Genomic DNA, 19,246 nt, shown 5'->3' on the forward strand with positions numbered 1-19,246 from the left:
ATATGGGGGGCTCTTTTTTAGGTTTTTTTTTCAGGTTTTGAGGGCTTTGCAGGGAAAATTCATTGTTTTCATTGGATCATTGTAACTTCATGGCTTTAATAGATGTTTTGCTACCTCAAGTTTGAAATGATGACACATAGAAAGCTCATGAGGTTGTGAATGTGTGCATCAAGTCTGCTCGTGACTTTTTGAGCTCCATTATCGTGACTTGATATTTGACACATGTCAGCCTGTCTGAATCCATATGCCATGCTATGACATATGATAAAACACTGGCAAACCCGTTTGTTTGATAATCAAGTACATGTATATGCACGCTTATACCATTAGTAACTCTGTGCGTGTACATGCTTCATGGCACACTTGTAAACACGAATTTTCGATACTGGTTCATGTTTGCGTTATTATTAGTTCAGTATGTACTTTGGACTGATTTTTGTGTGATACCGAATAGTAAATTCAAATCCATACTAATTTGTCCGTATGGATAAGAGGGAATCTTTTATCACACCCCTTGGCAGTTTTCATGCATTATTTTCTCAACATTCCATACAATATGCAGGTGGATAAAAGGAAGCATGATTTTTAACGGAATTCTTGTTTTATGGTACTACAAGTGCAGTATTTCATGTGGGAAACTTGCTTTTCCCTGTTGAAAAATATGATACAGTCAATCCACGTAGAAGGAAATATTCAAATTTCAAATGAGAGTATTTGATTAAATTAAGAGAAAATTGCATGTCTTTACATTTTTCACCCAAGTTCTAGCTTTAAATTTTGTTGATCATCCAACCTTTAAACCCTTATCTGATTCACCCTGTTTTCCAATTCCCACTCATATAAACTTACCTGTATATTCCCACTTTGATATATCAGTATATATATATATATATCTGTTTACTTCGTTCTATTCCAGGTTACATATGAATATTCATTATTTGTAAAGTGATTTGAGTTTTCGGTGTGAACAGGTTCCTATAGCTCAACCTGATGCCCTTTGAGACCTGGAGTCTTGCATTCTTCTGATTCTAATTGTCTTGTCCAATTTTGTTATCTTCCTCCCAGGCAGTTACATGATTTCCTTAAGGCCAGTGTCCCTACTGCTCTCAGAGGAGAAGGATGTCACTTCAGTGAACAGTTGGCAGACTTCATCGTCCTACATGTGAACGGCACATATCCTAGTCAGGTAATTCTAATCTTTCTCTTTTTTTGTGTACCTTGCATCATTAACTTTCTGACTTTGTTTGTAATTAGAACATTTAATGGCTTAGCAGTTTGAACAGACATTCTGGCTGTTAACTGTTACGCTTTCCATCTACATGTAGTTTCATTCTGGCACAAATTATTCCCAGCTCAAATACATACATGTACATGTACATATTGAAATACCCTGGATATTGAGAGTTGAAAATGTGAAAAGATGGATTAGATTGCCATCAAAGAAGACAACAAAAAACTCATCTTCAGAATTTTTATTCAAACCAGTTCCTCTTCCTGTTTCCTTAAATACATATAGGATAATCCAGGTTATGAGAATAGGTCTTTCTCCATAAACTGTAGGTTTAAAATGAACACATGAACAGTGATATTCACTGGCTAGGTGTTATAGGGCTGAGTCGAAGCAGGCGGTCCACCAGTTACTGACCGGTGCAATTTCTTCCAGACTGGTGGACTGCCAAATTAAAGAAGAACATGAGAAAGTTCAGTGTCACCAAAGACTGAGAATATCAACCACTTTCAGGCCTTCATTTCCTTGTCTATGTTTCTATCTATCAAAACTTGCACATGATTGATACAGTATATTTCCAAACCTTTAACCAACCAAGTATAGTTATCAGTTTTCTTGCCTAAATTTAATATCATCTGTAAAGTTAAAAGCCCGGTGCATGTGTGCAGTCATTTTGTTCAGTTTGTGATTTCTAGTAGGGGTTGCTACCGTTACTGCATGGCAGTTGTGCAGTGGAGTAACTAAGAGTCGCAAACAAGCAAAACAACGGAACAAAATGGCTGCGCACATGCACCAGAATTATAAGTTTTATAACTTTTTACGAGCCGATAAATTCCATGGAAGAAAATTGAGAATTCCTGCTCGGTACAATTATTTGAATACATGTAGCTCTACTTGGTTGATTAAAGTTATGGAAATATACTGTAGTATGTAAATTTTTATTATAGTTCTAGGTAAGTTCTAGATAAGGAAATGAAAGCCTGTAAGTGGTTGATATTTGTAGTCCTTGGTAACAGTGATTTTCTAATGTATTTCTTTGTTTTGGTCTTCTACAAAAATCCCAGGTGGTCACTGCACCCTTAAAGGGATAACTCAGGCCTAATTTGTTATAAGCTACTGAAATCCGATTAGCTTAGAGCAAATTTGTTAGCGGAGGTCACTGACAAGGCAGTGCTTTATGAAACATTGCCAAGTTTTTCAGGTGATGCAGTATTTTCCCATACAGCTGGAATATAGTATCAGGTACATGTAGGAGTCTGTCATGATATCAGTTGTTGAAACCAAATATGATAACATATTTAGTTGTCAGTCATTCATGATATGGTGGCTATTAAAAGATATTTAAAACCTACGAATCAAAGAAAATTTGGTACTGGAACCAGATGGTCTCTGGAAAGGCACATTTAAGAATTAATAGCTCAAATGATATCCTTGCACATGCATGTAGTAATCATAGCAAAGGAACCATTCAACACCAACTGATATTGCATAGATTGAAATAACAGAGTGGAACTTCCACCACAGAAAAATGTTGATTTGAATAAATAGAGAAAAATCAAACTAGCAAAACGCTGAAAATTTAATCAAAATTGGATGTAAAATAAAAAAGTTATGACATTTCAAAGTTTTGCTTATTTTTCACAAAACAGGGATATGTACTACTCATATGAGACAGTCGATGATGTCCCTCACTCACTATTCCTTTTATTTCTTTTTTTGAATTATACAATATTTCATTTTTTATAGATTTGACAATAAGGACCAACTTGACTGAATCATATAGTATTAAACAATGCTCATTCCACACACGTTCAGGGAGGAATTAATTGTTGTTTCACTTGACAATGAGGAGAAAAATAGAATATTTCCTATTTCATGTAATAAAATACATAAGAAATAGTGAGTGGATGATGTCATCAGTCTCCTCATTTGCATACCCACCATGATGTGCATATAACTGTTTTGTGAAATTAAGCAAAACTTTAAAATGTCATAACTTTCTTATTTTACATCCGATTTTGATGAAATTTTCAATGTTATGCTTGTTGGATATTTCTCTTTTTATTCAAATCAACTTTATGTTGGGGTGGACTTGTCCTTTAATTTCTTTGACTGCATAGCATAATTGGGAGTTTTCACGCCAGGACGCAGAATGCTTTCAAGAACATAGAAGATGTATTGTCAAATCACTTGAATGCCCGTCATGACAATGAGCAACCAAGAAGTCTTTGTCGAAAATATGGTGAATCAAAATAGCAGTTTCGTCCTTGACTCTAGACAAACAACATATTTGCAAGCTTTTGTCAGCTCCAAAACTTAGGACGAACTGTTATTGAGGTTCATTATTTTCGACAAAGACCTCCCAGCTGTTCATTGTCATTTGATGGGTATTTTCAGTACATTTACTGTGTTCTAGAATTTGTTACAGAATTCTAGAATCTGGTGCGAAAACTTGCTATTATTTGTTGACTGCAGTTGTTAATATTCTGGTGGAAATTCAGATCAGTTGCTATGAGAATTGCTATTTTCAAAATTCAATGTTACTCAAACACACAATTAATAATTTCCTTGATATTTTTGTCCAAATGTTCATATTGCAGGTAATCTCACCCAACAACAGTCAGATGTTGTTCTTGAACTCACTTTAGAGGGCAGCAAACATGACAGATGAAAGTGGTGACATGCTGGAGACCAGATATAGGTCTCTTGTAACAAAGTAAGTCAGTGAGATGCATGTAGAAAGATGGAAGTTATGAGGATCTTGTTTAAAAAAAACTTTGTATCAAACGCACATGACATACTACAATTAAAGTTTCAAATATTGATCAGTTTAATTGGCCTAGAGTTCATTTGTTTAAAAAAAAAATCTAGAATTTGTTATTGATTAAAAGTTTTATGAATCTTTGTCACTTTTCTCCAATCTTGTCAATGGCAAATTACCTGCAAATTTGGTTCCAATAAAATTTACATCCTATCATGTAAAGAACTTATACACTAATCCAGTACATGTGTATGTCATTTGATTTTTTTTACATTGGGTGTAAAATATCCCGCTTTCAATCACGTTCCTTCCCGCAGACCAACATTTGCCTCCGAGCTAAAGCAGTACAATCTCTACTTCGCTGGTACAAGACCAACCCAACAGCTTCAAATCCATGAGGTAAAGAGACAAGAATGTCAAATATTTTAATTAACTGACCTAAATTTACATCATTATACTTGTGGTCAAGTATCAAATAATCTCCTATATCAAAGAAACTGGTTGAAGAAGAACACAATCTGGCCCGTCATGAGGAGACAATCGTACTGTTCCAGGAATGTTGTCAGCATTGATTAAATGTTTAATTGCTATGTACAATTTTACTGAAATCCCTTAATTTGATTAATCGAGAAGCACTGGTTTTTTACTGCCACGTTGTTAACTGTCAGATAAATGATAACTTATCAGTATTAAAAAGCTAGGGGAAACATTGACCATACCATCTTTGTGTATTTTAGAGGTTTAGTCAGGCTGTCAGTTTCAAGAATTGATGCTTCCTTGTTATTGAGCACCTTTGGTTTGAATATGTTTTTTAACTACATGTTTGAGTAGTCAAAATGACAATACTGTCTCCAATCTATTGCTGCAGTAGACAATACTCATTACAAAACGGTTTTTAGATTGTTGTGAGGCTGAAAGTCGCTGAATATTGCTCATGTACTGAGTGGCTGCTTGAAGTTTATGTGACATTGGCTACCCATAGTTGGACCACTGATTTGAACTTTTGTGAATGAGTGCCCTAGTATTTATTTTGTCAATATACATAAATTGTGATTATATTTGTACACTACTAAACATATGTAATTAAATCAATACATGAAACATGCATACATATATATATTTCATACTTTTGTTACTGGTTTACAGAGGAAGGGGATGCCCGTTGTGTATGGAGTCCTCAAGCTTTACTGGGGAACGCAGCAGGTGATACGCCTGAAGAAAGAAGAACCATCATGGAAACGCAAGAGCACGCGTTTGCCCTGCGAGAACGGACTCGACGAGAAACTCATGCATGCCATGGGGAGCGGCGCAAGAAACAGACGCTCCCTGAAACTGCGCGACAGTGTCGGCGACATTCCCGAGGAGAACGACGGGTCCGAAAATGACCATAGCCATGAGGAAGGCAACAATGGCAATTCTAAAAAAGAGGACAATATGGCCGCCTTTGAACGATTGAGAATGTCTAACTCATTGCCTAGGGATGCCTTGAACAATCATGATTTGGTCGCTGAGATTGAGAAGGCAGCGAACGGATCGCCAAATGGTGATGTTGCACAGAAAGAGCTTTCATCAACGATGCCAAAGAAGTCAAATTTAAGGAGGAGAACGATGTCTTTCAGCGGGCATCTCTATAATAGCAAGGTGATAGGACCAATGCATGAAAGTTTTTAGCAGTGACATTATCTGACAGATGTCATACGACAATAACCAATTGTTCAAAATACTTTAATCACAATCAACCAATTGGATCTTTTAAATTTGTAATCAATCTTAAACTTTTGTGTGACTTGGTCCTGTTGGCATTAATGGCCTATGAATATTACTGTTTTTGAATAGATCTTCAAGTAGAGTTTGGTAAAAGCTAAGATTTATTTTCATTTAGATAAAATCAGTTGCTAAAAATTTCATTGGTCTTCAGATTTCAAAATTAATTGATGTTCCTAGTGAAGCCCCTCCTCCCTTACCCATAATATTGCTAACTTAAAGATTCAATACAGTTCCTTCCTTACAAAGGTTAGCAAAACAATTGAAGAAAAAATCAATCCAAGCTGATACCACTGCTTTCCATGTAGAAATACTACCACACTCCATGTTCTCGGTATTCATGACATGATTCAGACAAAATAGTGTATACATTAGATATATTGGTTGAAGAAAAAAAAAATTATACAGGGCTTGGGGCGATTTTGCCAAGGAAATGTTCAAAAGAGCCCTAGAAATAGAAATAGCCCCAAATTACCCACTTACTTCAATGTTAAAGCTTAACCAATGTCGCATATTACAGGGGTGTGAGAGTTCAGATTTTTATCTGATTTCAGATTTTTTTGGTTTTGATTTTCAGCTTAATTTCAGCTTATTTTTGGCTTTCCTCAGTACAAAAAGTATGGGAGCTCTTTCTATTTCAGATTTTTTCAACACTTTTCAGCTTTTTCCAGATCTTTTTAATTGTGACCACTCACACCCCTGATAGTAAGGCAATCGTTTGTGAAAAGTAGCCCCCCCCCCAAAAAAAAAAAAATAAATAAATAAATGCCTCATTTATTTGGGTCGTGCATGCTTAATTGGTTTCCAGTGCTCTCAAATCCATTATCAGGCATCCCCTTCTAAACATTAGCAGTATCTTGCATTTAACTGGTCCATCTTCTCCCTTCTCTCATTTTTCTTCTTCTCAGACGAGAGTGTTCAGACCGAGATATGGAACGGTTTCAAACGTGAGAGCTTCCAGTACACAATCAACCCTTGAGGTCATCAAACTACTACTTACCAAATTTGCAGTGGAGAACCCACCTGAAGAGTTCAGTCTGTTCTCAGTGTCAAACAGTGGAGGTAACTAAAACATTTCTCTTTAATAGTCATAAAGAATGTGATTGAGGCAAATCATTCTCAATTGTGGAGGTCTAGAAACACCATAATTCGTCACCGTGAACACATAATTCCGAGCATTATACTCTCAAGAGATGGCCTATGTGTCGTTGTGTCTTAGAAAGTATTCCTTTTGTAATGATAGAGATATTTCCTATGCCTTCTGGCAAATATATGCATTACAAGCTGGTTATAGTCAGATTGATTCAAATTAGTCACAAACTATCCTGTTATAATTCATTTTTATTCACATCCATGAAATGCAAGAATATACCCAATTATTTTCAGAGAACTTGCTTGCCAGACATCTTTGGAGTAAAACAGACTCTTGGTTGTCTGGGGTTGTCTACTTTGATACCTTGGGACTACTTTCATCTACAAAATTTGATCTGAAAAAAAAAACCCAGGAAAACACATTATTATAGATAGATAGATAGATAGATATTCGTCTTTCTTTCTGCACATACATCTTTACATCAACAAGCTAAACATTAACTTCAGAAAACAAAGGATCATGAAACTTGTTATACATGAATATATATATATATATTTAAAAAGAACAACTATCTCTGAAACAGTGTCATTTTACTCCTGTTTTTTTATATTTTTATCTCAGGTACGCAAGAGTTGAAGACCCATGATTTCCCCCTCCTCAGGAGGATACAGCTCGGTCCTGATGAGAATGTGGCGAAGATCTTCGTCATGGAAAGAAAAACCTCTCAGGTTTCCCAAGAGGTGAGTCCTAGAAAATGAGCTAAGATCTAGAAATTCATGTGACATCTAGAAAGTCAGGTGACCTTTAACAAGCCAGGTGACATGTAAATCATGTTGCAGTTGATTCCGCTTAAATGTCTATGATGACATAAAGTCATGGTATTTGGTCAAGAGGAATGTGAGGAAAATGTATTAGTGTGTGTTTAATGAGGTACTATGTTGGCTTTAAGTAGTATGCAGTTTTCTGTCAGAGCAATTGTTGGTAGGTTGAATATCGTTGAAGGGTTCCATGGCAACTGCTCCTATGGAAAATCTGCACGTTGAACCAAACATAAAACCTGACCTCCGAAATTAATAAACCATACTCATCTTTACATTATTCTGAACCAAAAACTCTTCAACAATCTTACCATAACCCTAAGCCTTTTGAGATATTAGGGACCGGAGCAAGTGTCACAGGAGCATGATATTGCGTCCCGGGGGGGCCAGTCAAATGTATTGCTGTACACATGCATCACCAAATTATTTCCAAACACCCCCTAAACGAGTTTTTTCTCTGTGTGCAAAATAAACCCCTAAACAAGTTTTTCGCAGGCTTTATTTACACATTTTGGCCCCTAAACGAATTGTTGCCAGAATATGACCCCGGGGAAAAACCTTGGGGGAAAAAACATACCCTACACGTTTGGCTATTAAAAACAGGCTTTGGGAAAAAAAATATCCAAATACGTTTGACCCCGCGATTGACCATTGACCAGTCTTTCAAAACTACCCTTTTTCTTAAAAAATCAGTGTTTTTGATACCCATAATGAGTGCACGTGCGGCCTGCGGCCAAAACTGAAAAAACACCCCTTTAAACGCGTTTTTTTTTTTTGACACGCATGTGTACAGCAATTTATTTGACTCGCCCCTCACCCATTGAAGTAATACCACATCACCTCAGTTAGTGCATTAAGCAACTGATTAATCATCATCTTGATTTTTTTCTTTTATGTTTAAATCCCCCTAGGTGGCCCAGTATGTCAACCTACCATTCCCAGTGCTACAGGCAATCCTTCAAAAGTTCAAAGAGGAAGAAAACAAAGAGGTCGAAGAGATTAGAAAGAAGTGAGTTCGAAGAGTCCCCTTTTTACTCCTTATATATCAAAAAGAGATTGTGTATACCAATTTGTTTCTTCTTACTTCTATGAAAGCAGAAAGTGCTGGCATAAAGTTGATAGGTAATCAATTATATATTTATGTTATTATGTAACAAACAAATATTGGAAATAGATTGAGTCCTTGAAGTGACAGCTGCTTAAGGTAGGTAGTTGAATGCTGCCCTCTCCCATTGGTTTTGTTATAACTGGAATATCGAGGTTTTGTGACAAAAATAATCACAGACAAGTGTAGGTTAGCATTGAATGTATTACCTTTGCATATAACCATGTTGATGATGATGGTGGTGGTGGTGGTGGTGGTGGTGATGATGATGACGATGATGATTGATGATGATGATGATTGATGATGATGATGATGATGATTGATGATGATGACGATGATGATGAGGATGATGATGACGATGATGATGATGATGATGACGATGATGATGATGATGACGACGATGATGATGATGATGATGGTGGTGGTGGTGGTGGTGATGATGGTGGTGGTGCTGGTGCTGGTGGTGGTGGTGATGATGATGGTGATGATAATGATTGTGATGTTGATAATAATAATAATGATGGAAGATGATGTTGATTGATGATGATGATGTTGATTGATGAAGATGATGATGGTGGTGGTGGTGGTGGTGATGATGATCGATGATGATCGATGATGATGATGATGATAATGACTAGACAAGGGTGTTGATGGTGGTAATGACAGCCATGATGATAATAATCTACTCATAATGATAATAATTATATCATTATAATACTTCATGATGGTAATTATTGAAATGTTAATGAAAATCCAACCGATATTTCCCCTCATTTACCTGTAATGGGGGAAACAAAATGTGGAAAATGTGAACTACTTGTAAGAATTTGCATTTATTGGTGTTTTATAGTGTTTTATGGGTGTGTTCCTTTTTTTTCTCTGCCATTTTTTCTTTATCGTTCAACAGATTCTTCCAATCCATCAAATGCTTTCAAAATGCAATTAAAAAATCCAAATTGTAATTGTATTGTTGCAATTAAATTAACACATTTGTATAGATAGTTCAACTTTGATAAGGAAAGATTACAAAATTACAAAGGGTCACGCAAGACGGATGGACATATTCCATTTTGTTAATTAAATTTATTTTTTAAGGACACTGTACTGTTGAAATTATGAAAAGATAAAGTTACTTTAATTTTCTTCTACCTCTCCATTTTGAATAGGCCTAAAGAATAGACTTTGTCCAAGAGTCAATATTTATTGAATTCTGTAATTAATTAGATCTGCGTATCAATGCCTAGTCTTGATTCAATAGCATTGCAGTGCATTGACTGTGACTGTCAATAATACATATCATTTCACGTAATTAATTAGCTATTTACTATACATTGTAGTGGTCAAGGTCAACAAATGGACAGAATGAAATATCTTCTGTATCCATGTTTTTAAAGGATCAATGTAGCATGGCACTGAATGGTTTTCAATACATGACATTGTGATTAAATTATCCATGTTTTCCCCTTTAACTTTAGATACTCAATATACCAGGCAACCTTAAAGAAGAAAATGGAATTCATAATCGAGAGCACGTAAGTCATCATTTTTTGTATGCAAACATTTATTCTCATGTTTGTTTCTGTCAGTTAGTATGTGTGAACAGGCTTTGTTCGTAGATACATGTAATGTTATGCTCCATTAGAAATTTTGGATATCGTTTCTAATGGATTTCATAGTGAAATCTCTTTAATCCTTTATATTGTCAAAGCATTTTGTTTCTCTCTCCTCCAACTTCTTAAGCTGTTAGATCAGGGTCTTAAGATTACTTGGAAGTGCTTTTGATGTGATTTGTTTCTACATAAGCTGACATCCCTCCTTACATATTTAGCTTAATAGTCAACCAGAAGTTTCCTTGCTTTCAACTTTCCAAGGCATCATCTTGTGCACTGGTTGTTGGTGCATTCAACTTTCGGCGTGTTTCTACAGAGAATCGTTAAAAACAGTTTATCTTTTCCGGAATCGAAAAACGGTATCGCATTTAAACCAACCTGTGTCTACAGAGCAAGTAATCCGATTAACTCACATTGCATGTCGTGGAACACGGCAATAACCACCTCCCAGAGGTGGTTATGAGAAACCATATTTTGCGCGATGCGGTTTAATAATAAACCACATCGCGTCCGTTTCAACAGGGAAGTTTCCCGGAATTCTGGATGCTTACGCGGGTAATACTGTTTAACAAGTCTCTGTAGAAACACGCCAAATGAGTGACATGTTGGGAAAAGTTGGTTCTGCCCTTTCTTAGGGTTTCCAGACAGATGCAAATTTAAAGTGAATAGGCAAGAGATGATGCACACAAAAAATAGTAATCCTTTACTTAATACGGCCTATAAAGTTCACTTTTTTAGCTCAACAGTTCTCCTGATTGCGGCAAATCTCAATTCAATTATTTTCTGTGTGTATGCTATCACAACTTTAAAGCTGATCAGCTGAAATCTCTTTAAATTATCCAGCTGTACAATATACAAAAATAATTTACCCCAATGTGAAAGTTCCCATAGCATGTCCAAATCATCCTTGACCTTGAACCTGAGTGGTATTTAGTTTAAGTGTATAACTACTTTCTGATAGAATTGACAAAGTGCTGGAGAGAGAATTTTGAGGAAGCTTCAAATATTGTCCTTGCTCAAAACTTGATTGATTATAGAGGCACCTTAGTGCTTGTAGCCTATTTCATTGGCTGACTTTATTGATGTGTTTACACAAACTGGGAGGCACTGGGGATCCAAAATGTCATAATGTTCTGTCATTCATCCATGTATTTTTCTGCAAGTGTTGTTGTGATGTAATTGTAAAGAGTATACCATGTTTGTTTTTTTCAATCACTATGATAATAATGAAATTTACTTGCTTAGATTTGTCTATTTCTTTGAGGGTGTTTATAATTATCATTTACTCATTAAGATCTTTTAATCTAGCAAACACATTTTATTATACTTGTCTATAATTCCACTTGAAAAGAAATAATAACAGGAACATTATTCATGTAGCTTCCATGATTTTTCTTTGTTTTGTTGTGTGAATTCTTGCAAAAACGAATGTGTGTACATGTACTATATATACTGCATAAAAAATAATAGCAGAAGCTTTTAATTGTCATGTTTGCATATGATTGTGATTGCATCTTTGTGTTTATACGTTTGTTCAAAAGTATTTTAGTCATTTTTTTCACACTGCAAAATCACCGGTGTTGATTTAACACCAGCCCAATATCTATATTGGAATACACCAAAGAAATGTTGAAAACAACACCAGTTAAGAATCAAACCGATAACTCTGATTAGTGTTGTTTAAATGTCTGTCTGGTGTGCGCCTAAAGCCGAAGTGGTACTGTTTCAACACCTCTATGATGTTTTCCTATATAGAGGTCAAGCTGGTGTTAAATGAACACCAATGTTTTTGCAGTGCATGTTTAATTTCATGCCCTGTAGAGAGGACAACATTGTGGGGTAGTGGGTTGCTTTTACTTCATATATAAAGTTCTTAATTCTTGTTTCATTTCCCATCCCCCTTCCCCCTCTTCGCTTTTTAATGTATTCTCTCATCATGTAACATTTTCCATTCACATTGCATGTGCTACTAATGTTCCTTTCTGTTTTCACCCCTGAGTTATTTTTTTCACACTTTCTTCATTTCTGTTAAAATTTTCACAATTTGTAATATGTAATCCCTTAGTAGTTTAGATACTAGGTTGTAGGAGTTTTGTGTACAGTGTATGTGGTAGTTTCCTTTTTGCAGTGAACTCATCATTAAAAGAGCTTTTTATTTCTCATATCACACTCACACATTCCCTCTCCCCATTACCCTCTCTCCCCTCTCAGTTTGCCCTAACTTCATTTTATATTCAACCTACTCACTTATTCTCATCCCCTCCCCTCGTCTGCACCCTCCCCTTTTCAAGCTCATAATCCATCTCTCTACCCCCCCCCCTCTCTCCCACCTTTCTTTTTTAGTCTATCACCACTAATACCATTTCCATGGTTTCTTATTCAACTTACAAACCCTCATCTTTGCTCTTAATTATATTCTTGCCATTATTTCCTATCTTTTCTGCTACCATAGTAATTTTACTTCCCATATTTCAATTTACCACTAAACAGATAATATTCATTTTCACCGTTGTTTTCATCTTCTTTGTATCTTCCTATCTCATTTTACATCACTTTTCATATTCTCCAATCTACATTCTTTCATACATTTCTCTTCATTATCACATCATACCATGTTACATATATATCTAATCCATCAATAGCTAAGCACCTAGGTGCTAGAATTGTTTCTTTAATAGCTTTTGTGGTAGTTTTGTCTCACTCTATTTCTCGTTCTGTCCATCTCTCCTCCACCCTTCCATCCATCATATAGGAACAAGAAGACAAAAGAAAAGAAGAAATCATGGTGGAAATCATAAAGACTGACCAACATTTTTTTTCAAATGGATCTCCAGTCAGAATTCACATCGACTAATTGTACTTCATGATTTACCCATTGCAATATTACATCAACTAATAATTTTTTCTTACTTCTAAGCTGTTTTTATTCTAATTTTTAATGTTAATTTTACCAATACTGTCTTGGATAAGTCTCCACTTTGTCTATTTTCTTATTGTCTATAAAAGCATTTCCAAATAGTCTTCCAGTCAGAATTCATATTGACATCATAGATTTTTCCAATGCAATACCATATGATTGCATCAATTAAATATGTTTTCTCATTTGTTTACCCATGTTTAGTCTCACTTTTAATATCGAATTGATCAATGTACAGTAATGGGTTATCTTTCACTTGGTCTAATCTCACTTCGTCTAATTCAACTTGGTCTAATCCCAATACAACTAGTTTGTATACAGAGGTATGATTACCACAACCTATGTACATTCTTCTTTTCCACCTAATTTCCATTGATTCTTCTTGAATATGTGTAAACTTTACATTAACATTGAACAACTCCCATATTTCTAACAAAAATTTAAAACAAAACACTGTTAACAATATACTGTCTAGAAAATTTTGTATCAATATTTTATTTCTTTTACCTTTAATGTACTGTATTATACTAAAGTCTGAACAATGCAATTCTAATCAATAAACCTGAAGTTTTCATTCCCATTCTATTAGTATTTCCAACAAACAAAAAAGAGAATTTGAAACACTTAATGTTAATGTTGATCAAATGTTTATCAAAAGTACCATGAGTGTTCAAAATATTCAAAACCTATATCATACATGTACTTCAATCAGTTAACTGGTATTACTATTGATTGTGAATTGAATAGTTGATTCAGGATTTAACATTACAATAATTAATTACACATCCCCTTTACATTGTTTAATGGTCCTGGAGTAGTGCCCTTATCACGCCTTTCTATATCTTTAAGGTACATGTAGTTCAACGTGTTGAAACCTGCAAATGAAAGAGGTTTTTTGTGGGCTTCAGGGCTTGAAAGCGGAACAAGCTTAGGAAAAATACTAATATAACAATTTTGGATGATTGCAATCCTTTATTTTGGAGTTTGGACTAAAGGCCAAGTTAGTTTAAAATCAAAGCCAATCATAGATTGCTATGACGTCATTACGACTAGATTTTAAATTCACTTATATTCTAATAAGGATGATAACAAAGTCACAGATTTGAACATCTATATTTGTATGATGTTTTAGAACATTACACAGTAAGATATTTCATGTTTCAATATTAGCATCAAATTCTACTACGTTTTATTCCAAATCGGATCGCAGACCAATCGTAAGGTATATAGTGGCCTTAATATGTCTAATCTTGTCTATACATGTAGGTTTTACCATATTGTACACTGTAAAGAATAATCAGTGTCAAGTGTTAAAAATACACCATGGAGTTGAATGTAATGGCGCAGATAATCTCTGTAGATTGAAGAGCGCCAACACAACTCCAACACCAATCAATGTAACAGCAAATAGTGTTAAAAAAACAAAAAGAATGTGTTATAATACGTGTAACACAAATTGGTGTTACAGTAACACTATGATTTTAATACATTTGTTAAATGTTTGGTAGGGTTCCCTGCATACATTGGTAGTGTTATTATAACACGACTGTTTTTAAATGCTCTGGTACTTCTTTAATTTAATCTTCTGTCTTTAAAGAGAATTGTGGTTATTAGACTACACTGTAACACATGTTTAGGCAAATCAACCTTGAATTTGTATCAATATTTTTAGGTTAGATTTAAGAGATTTAGATCAGAAAGTATATCAAACAATGCTTTTATCAATTTGTTATGCCTCCTATATCATTTGTGTATTGGAATGTACAATGATGTATCAATGTTGTCCACAATAGAAAAAATTACATTGAAAGTAAGAAAGCTGCATCATTTAGAACCTGCAGCAAATGAACACGGGTGAAAACTGAAATGTTGAAAACTGAGATTTTGAAATGTCTTCCAAATGTATGATCAATGCATAGTGCCTTATACGACATAAGATATTATTTAACAGGTGTATATCTAGAAATATTTTCAGAATATTGGAGAATAGGTATATATGTATACATGATATGAAAGTATTATTTTGCCTATAGTATTTTGCTATCTTTATATGGATTTTATACATATTGGTGAGGTAATCACTTGGGTACTCCTATTTGGTATTTTCTATTTAAAAAATATATTTTGTTTCTTGCTTTGTATATTTTCGTTTTCTAAAGTTGTTATTGAAGAAATGGTTTTAATCTTGTTTTTTTTTTATTTGATTTTTAGTATGCTGTTTGTGTTTTTACATGGTAGAAGGTATTTTTTATTGACTATTTTTTATTGCAAATTTTAAAGAGCTCAATCTATGGTTCACTTATATGATTGATTTACGTGTAAGTTTTATAATGAGCATTAATGTCATCAATAGTAAAATACACTACTTATTGTACCAACCATGTTATAAAAATACTTGTTTAAAATGCTTGTATGGTAATAATCACAATATTGTACTGTAATGTACATAATGTAATACTTAATACATCCAAACAATGTACATGTGACCGAGTCCATTAAAGAAGTGATCTTACATTCATCCTCACATAACATGTATGTCTTTCCTACACATTATATGCGCAATCCAATTATCCACTCCTTGAGGAGTATCGCAGCATTAAATAGTCTACTCACTCAAAATATGAAGCCTATCAATGCCAGCATCCTCCTGAGTAATACCCGGGTAGAGAGCAGTTAAAGTAGATAAATGCTTTGCCAAAAGATGTTAGGGCTACAGTGAGATTTGAACCCTGGACCTTGTGTGTTTTACACCCCAAGGACCAATCCACTGATCCACAGAATATATAGTATAACTTATTGAAATATTTTATCATAATTATTCACTTTCCTATGAGTATGAGAAATTGAATGCAATTGTATTTTTTACAACACCCTTTCATTCCGAATAAGCCTCCAGAGTTTTCTGGCAATGAAAAATGCTTGAGAATGATAAACAAATATCTTTTAAAATGTTAAATTTTTTTTCTTCAAATTTACTAAACTGATATTACTGTCTACAGTCTATTATGAATTGGAGAGTTGATTCGATTTACGATTCTTTCATTGATATATTTTTATACCATGTAACAGCATTTCATTCCAATTGAACCTCATTATTTTTTGTGTGTCTTAAAACACTGAGAAAAATCAAACATATTTTTGTATTTTATAATACATACAGTATCAATGTTTCTAGAAAAATCAAGCTCACAATATATTTTTATATTAAAAAATGTATGAATATGAAACATCTCCATATTTTATAGGACCATGTAAAAGTGCCAAGGGAATTGATCGCAGGTTGATAGCAGTGAAGTTGTGTAAAAAATTCCTCTCTGTGGCTTGACACCGTTATAATTGAAAACATTTAGATTGTATTATTGTTTATTATTATATAAGTAAATACATTATAATTGAAGCAAATCTTTTCACACTTAAATTACAGTCAACCTAGATTAACATTGTAATTTGTCAGACAAAAAAAACAAAGCATGGTATTATAATGTTTAACTTTGTGACAGATGTTTGTGAATGTATAATCCACTACTGAAAGTGCGTGTGGTATAGTTTGGTCATCTGTGACTGTTGAGGGAATACATAGGTCCTGTTTTCAAGGAGTTTGTGATCTTAGGGGCTTAAATATAAAAAAAATAGCGGATATGCCAATTTATCTTTTAGATACTTTCTAGCCAAGATATAATGGAGGTTATATTGTTTTCAACCTATTGTGTGGGGTTTTTTACAAGAGCTGCAAGATTGTACAATAAGTATGTAGCATTTTGAGACACCAGACACTTTTTCCACAAAATAACTTCAATAATGAAAATGGAATCCTAATGGATTTATGTTTTAGAATGTTGGTGTCCTGGATTTATTTGCATGAAAGATTGATGGATTGAACTTAAATACATGTACAATTTGGCAATGCACATTCTCCATGTTCTCTCAAAAGAAATAGAGTATCATTGTGGGGTGTTTTAATTTGAGAGAGCCTCCATAGAGCATTATATTGTACACTCTAATTGATTTTTCTTCTTGCTTGAAAGTATAGCTAGGATCTAGCCTAAAATTCACAAGTTCCAAATTATTTTCTTTAATAATCTCAAGCCTATCAATGTTTTAATATTTTTTTATGTTTGAGAGTGTATACTCTATCCAAAGTGTATATGGACACAATTGCAACGTATAGAAAAAAGAATAGTAGATGGAAAATGCAGGTTTCTTTGTTAGTTTTAAAATGAAGTTTTCCATAAAAAAAGGGACATTTCTACTTCAATCTGTCATTGCATTGAAAAAAGGCTTTGTTTACTGGTATTGTTGTTAGGTGGACAGTTTGGGTGTCATCATGAATAACTATCAAAGGAATAAATATCAAGATATATTCCACTTCACTAATCAGCTGCTGCAATGTGAACAATCTTACTACTAAAATGTTACCAATATACACATCCTTGTATACTACTCAGTTCTGAAACCATTCCTGTTACATACGTAATGATATTGTTGCTTGACATGATATTATTATACAATCAGGAGAATTAAATGTATATATGATGAGAAAATTATACATTGTAAACTGAATACTTTATAATAAATCCATTGGGTTTGACTATAACTGTATTGAGTAATGCTTTGTTTTCTTGCCTGTGTATATTTCCACATGTATTTTTATGCTTGTTTGACTATTTTATTAATTTTGATATTATTTTGATAAATTGAGTGATTGTTTTGATTGATTTTAAGAATATATCAAAAGAGAAGGCAATCATTCATCAATCATTCTTTTTTATATAGTTCTTATGATGACCTAAATGTGTTATTCTAACGAAGTTAATCTGTGTATAAACAAAAATACTTTCCATGCATGTTCCTCAGGTCGTGTCATAACATTCCAATGATATCCCTCCATCCTTTTCTTTTTACAAAATCAATACAACATTACAAGATATGGAACTTAGTATTCTCATGGGACCGGTTCCTCAAAATCTTCCAAAAACTGAATTCGCGAACGCCCCCACAGAGTCTTTACTTTCTTCAGCAATCTGATTAGCACACATTTCATCAGGAATTGCAAGAATATTGAGAAAGTGTCGAACGACGTATTGGTTTGGGAAAACGGGCTGTGGAGCCGTGATATGTGCAAACGCCGGGATATGTGCAAACAACGGTATATGTGCAAAATTTCGCCGGGAAATGTGCAAATCTGTCAAAATTTATCAACGGCATCTGTGCAAACGTGACGACGGGATATGTGCAAATGAACCATTTTCACGGGAGAAGTGCAAACCTCCGGGATATGTGCAAATCACTGCATTTATCCATATAAAGGCTATTTCTCATGAAATGTTTCAGTCATAAAATTACTGTTAAAAATGAGAAACATGCCTGCATAAGGGAGAAGCTACAATGACATCGGCAATGAAACGCTTTTCAGAGAGGCGGCGGGGGGGGGGGGGGGGGGGGGCACCAACCTTAAATCGTTCGGAATAACATGGATGTAGAGTGTAGTCTTTTAATGCTCCAGACCCGGTCATTTAATAATTTGAAGATCCTTCTGAACTAAGATCCTGTACTAAAGCATACTTAAGGAGCATAGCCATTCAAAAATAATTAAAAAAAATTGCAACACCTCACCGTCTACCAAATTAAGACCTTGTAGAAATGAATATAGAATGTAGTCTTTACCCTAGACCTTGTTGTATCAATAACAAAAAAAAAATCTAATTTGATACCTTACCGTCTAATTCCTATCGAATAAGTTGTTGTTGTTGTTGTTGTTGTTGTTGTTTTAGCGTATACGGCGCGTGTCATTCAGTAGTGAATATTTGCGCCAAAAAAAACCACATCCACCGAGCCGGATTCGAACCAGCGACATAAGGTTAATAGTTGTCAATCATCTACAGTCCTCCGCTCTACCAACTGAGCTATCGGTGGTTACTGGGTTTAAAGTGTAGTTTTTGCTCCAGACCGG

At 34.5% G+C, this 19,246-nt stretch overlaps 1 protein-coding gene and 1 non-coding gene across 4 annotated transcripts; one reads left to right on the forward strand and one right to left on the reverse strand.

The window, feature by feature from the left end:
- Nucleotides 1-1,064: 1,064 nt before the first annotated feature.
- LOC129281880 (ras association domain-containing protein 4-like) lies at nt 1,065-17,890 on the forward strand. Of its 3 annotated transcripts, none has more exons than XM_054917809.2 (9): nt 1,065-1,186; nt 3,829-3,944; nt 4,307-4,388; nt 5,136-5,630; nt 6,662-6,815; nt 7,468-7,586; nt 8,576-8,673; nt 10,245-10,301; nt 13,132-17,890. In XM_054917809.2, the coding sequence occupies exons 2-9, from the start codon at nt 3,889-3,891 to the stop codon at nt 13,175-13,177; spliced, it is 1,107 nt and encodes a 368-aa protein (XP_054773784.2). In that variant the 5' UTR covers nt 1,065-1,186; nt 3,829-3,888; the 3' UTR covers nt 13,178-17,890. The 3 variants fall into 3 exon arrangements, with proteins under 3 accessions (XP_054773784.2, XP_054773785.2, XP_063969671.1); XM_054917810.2 differs by having other exon boundaries at nt 1,066-1,186; nt 12,445-17,890; XM_064113601.1 differs by having other exon boundaries at nt 1,066-1,186; nt 12,448-14,475.
- Nucleotides 17,891-19,120: 1,230 nt separating this feature from the next.
- Nucleotides 19,121-19,209, reverse strand: TRNAY-GUA (transfer RNA tyrosine (anticodon GUA)). The gene is given in 2 exon segments: nt 19,121-19,156; nt 19,173-19,209. It is a non-coding gene; the product is annotated as a tRNA-Tyr (tRNA).
- Nucleotides 19,210-19,246: the final 37 nt, after the last annotated feature.

Source organism: Lytechinus pictus, chromosome 18, assembly GCF_037042905.1.
Source record: "Lytechinus pictus isolate F3 Inbred chromosome 18, Lp3.0, whole genome shotgun sequence".
NCBI lineage: Eukaryota > Metazoa > Echinodermata > Echinoidea > Temnopleuroida > Toxopneustidae > Lytechinus > Lytechinus pictus.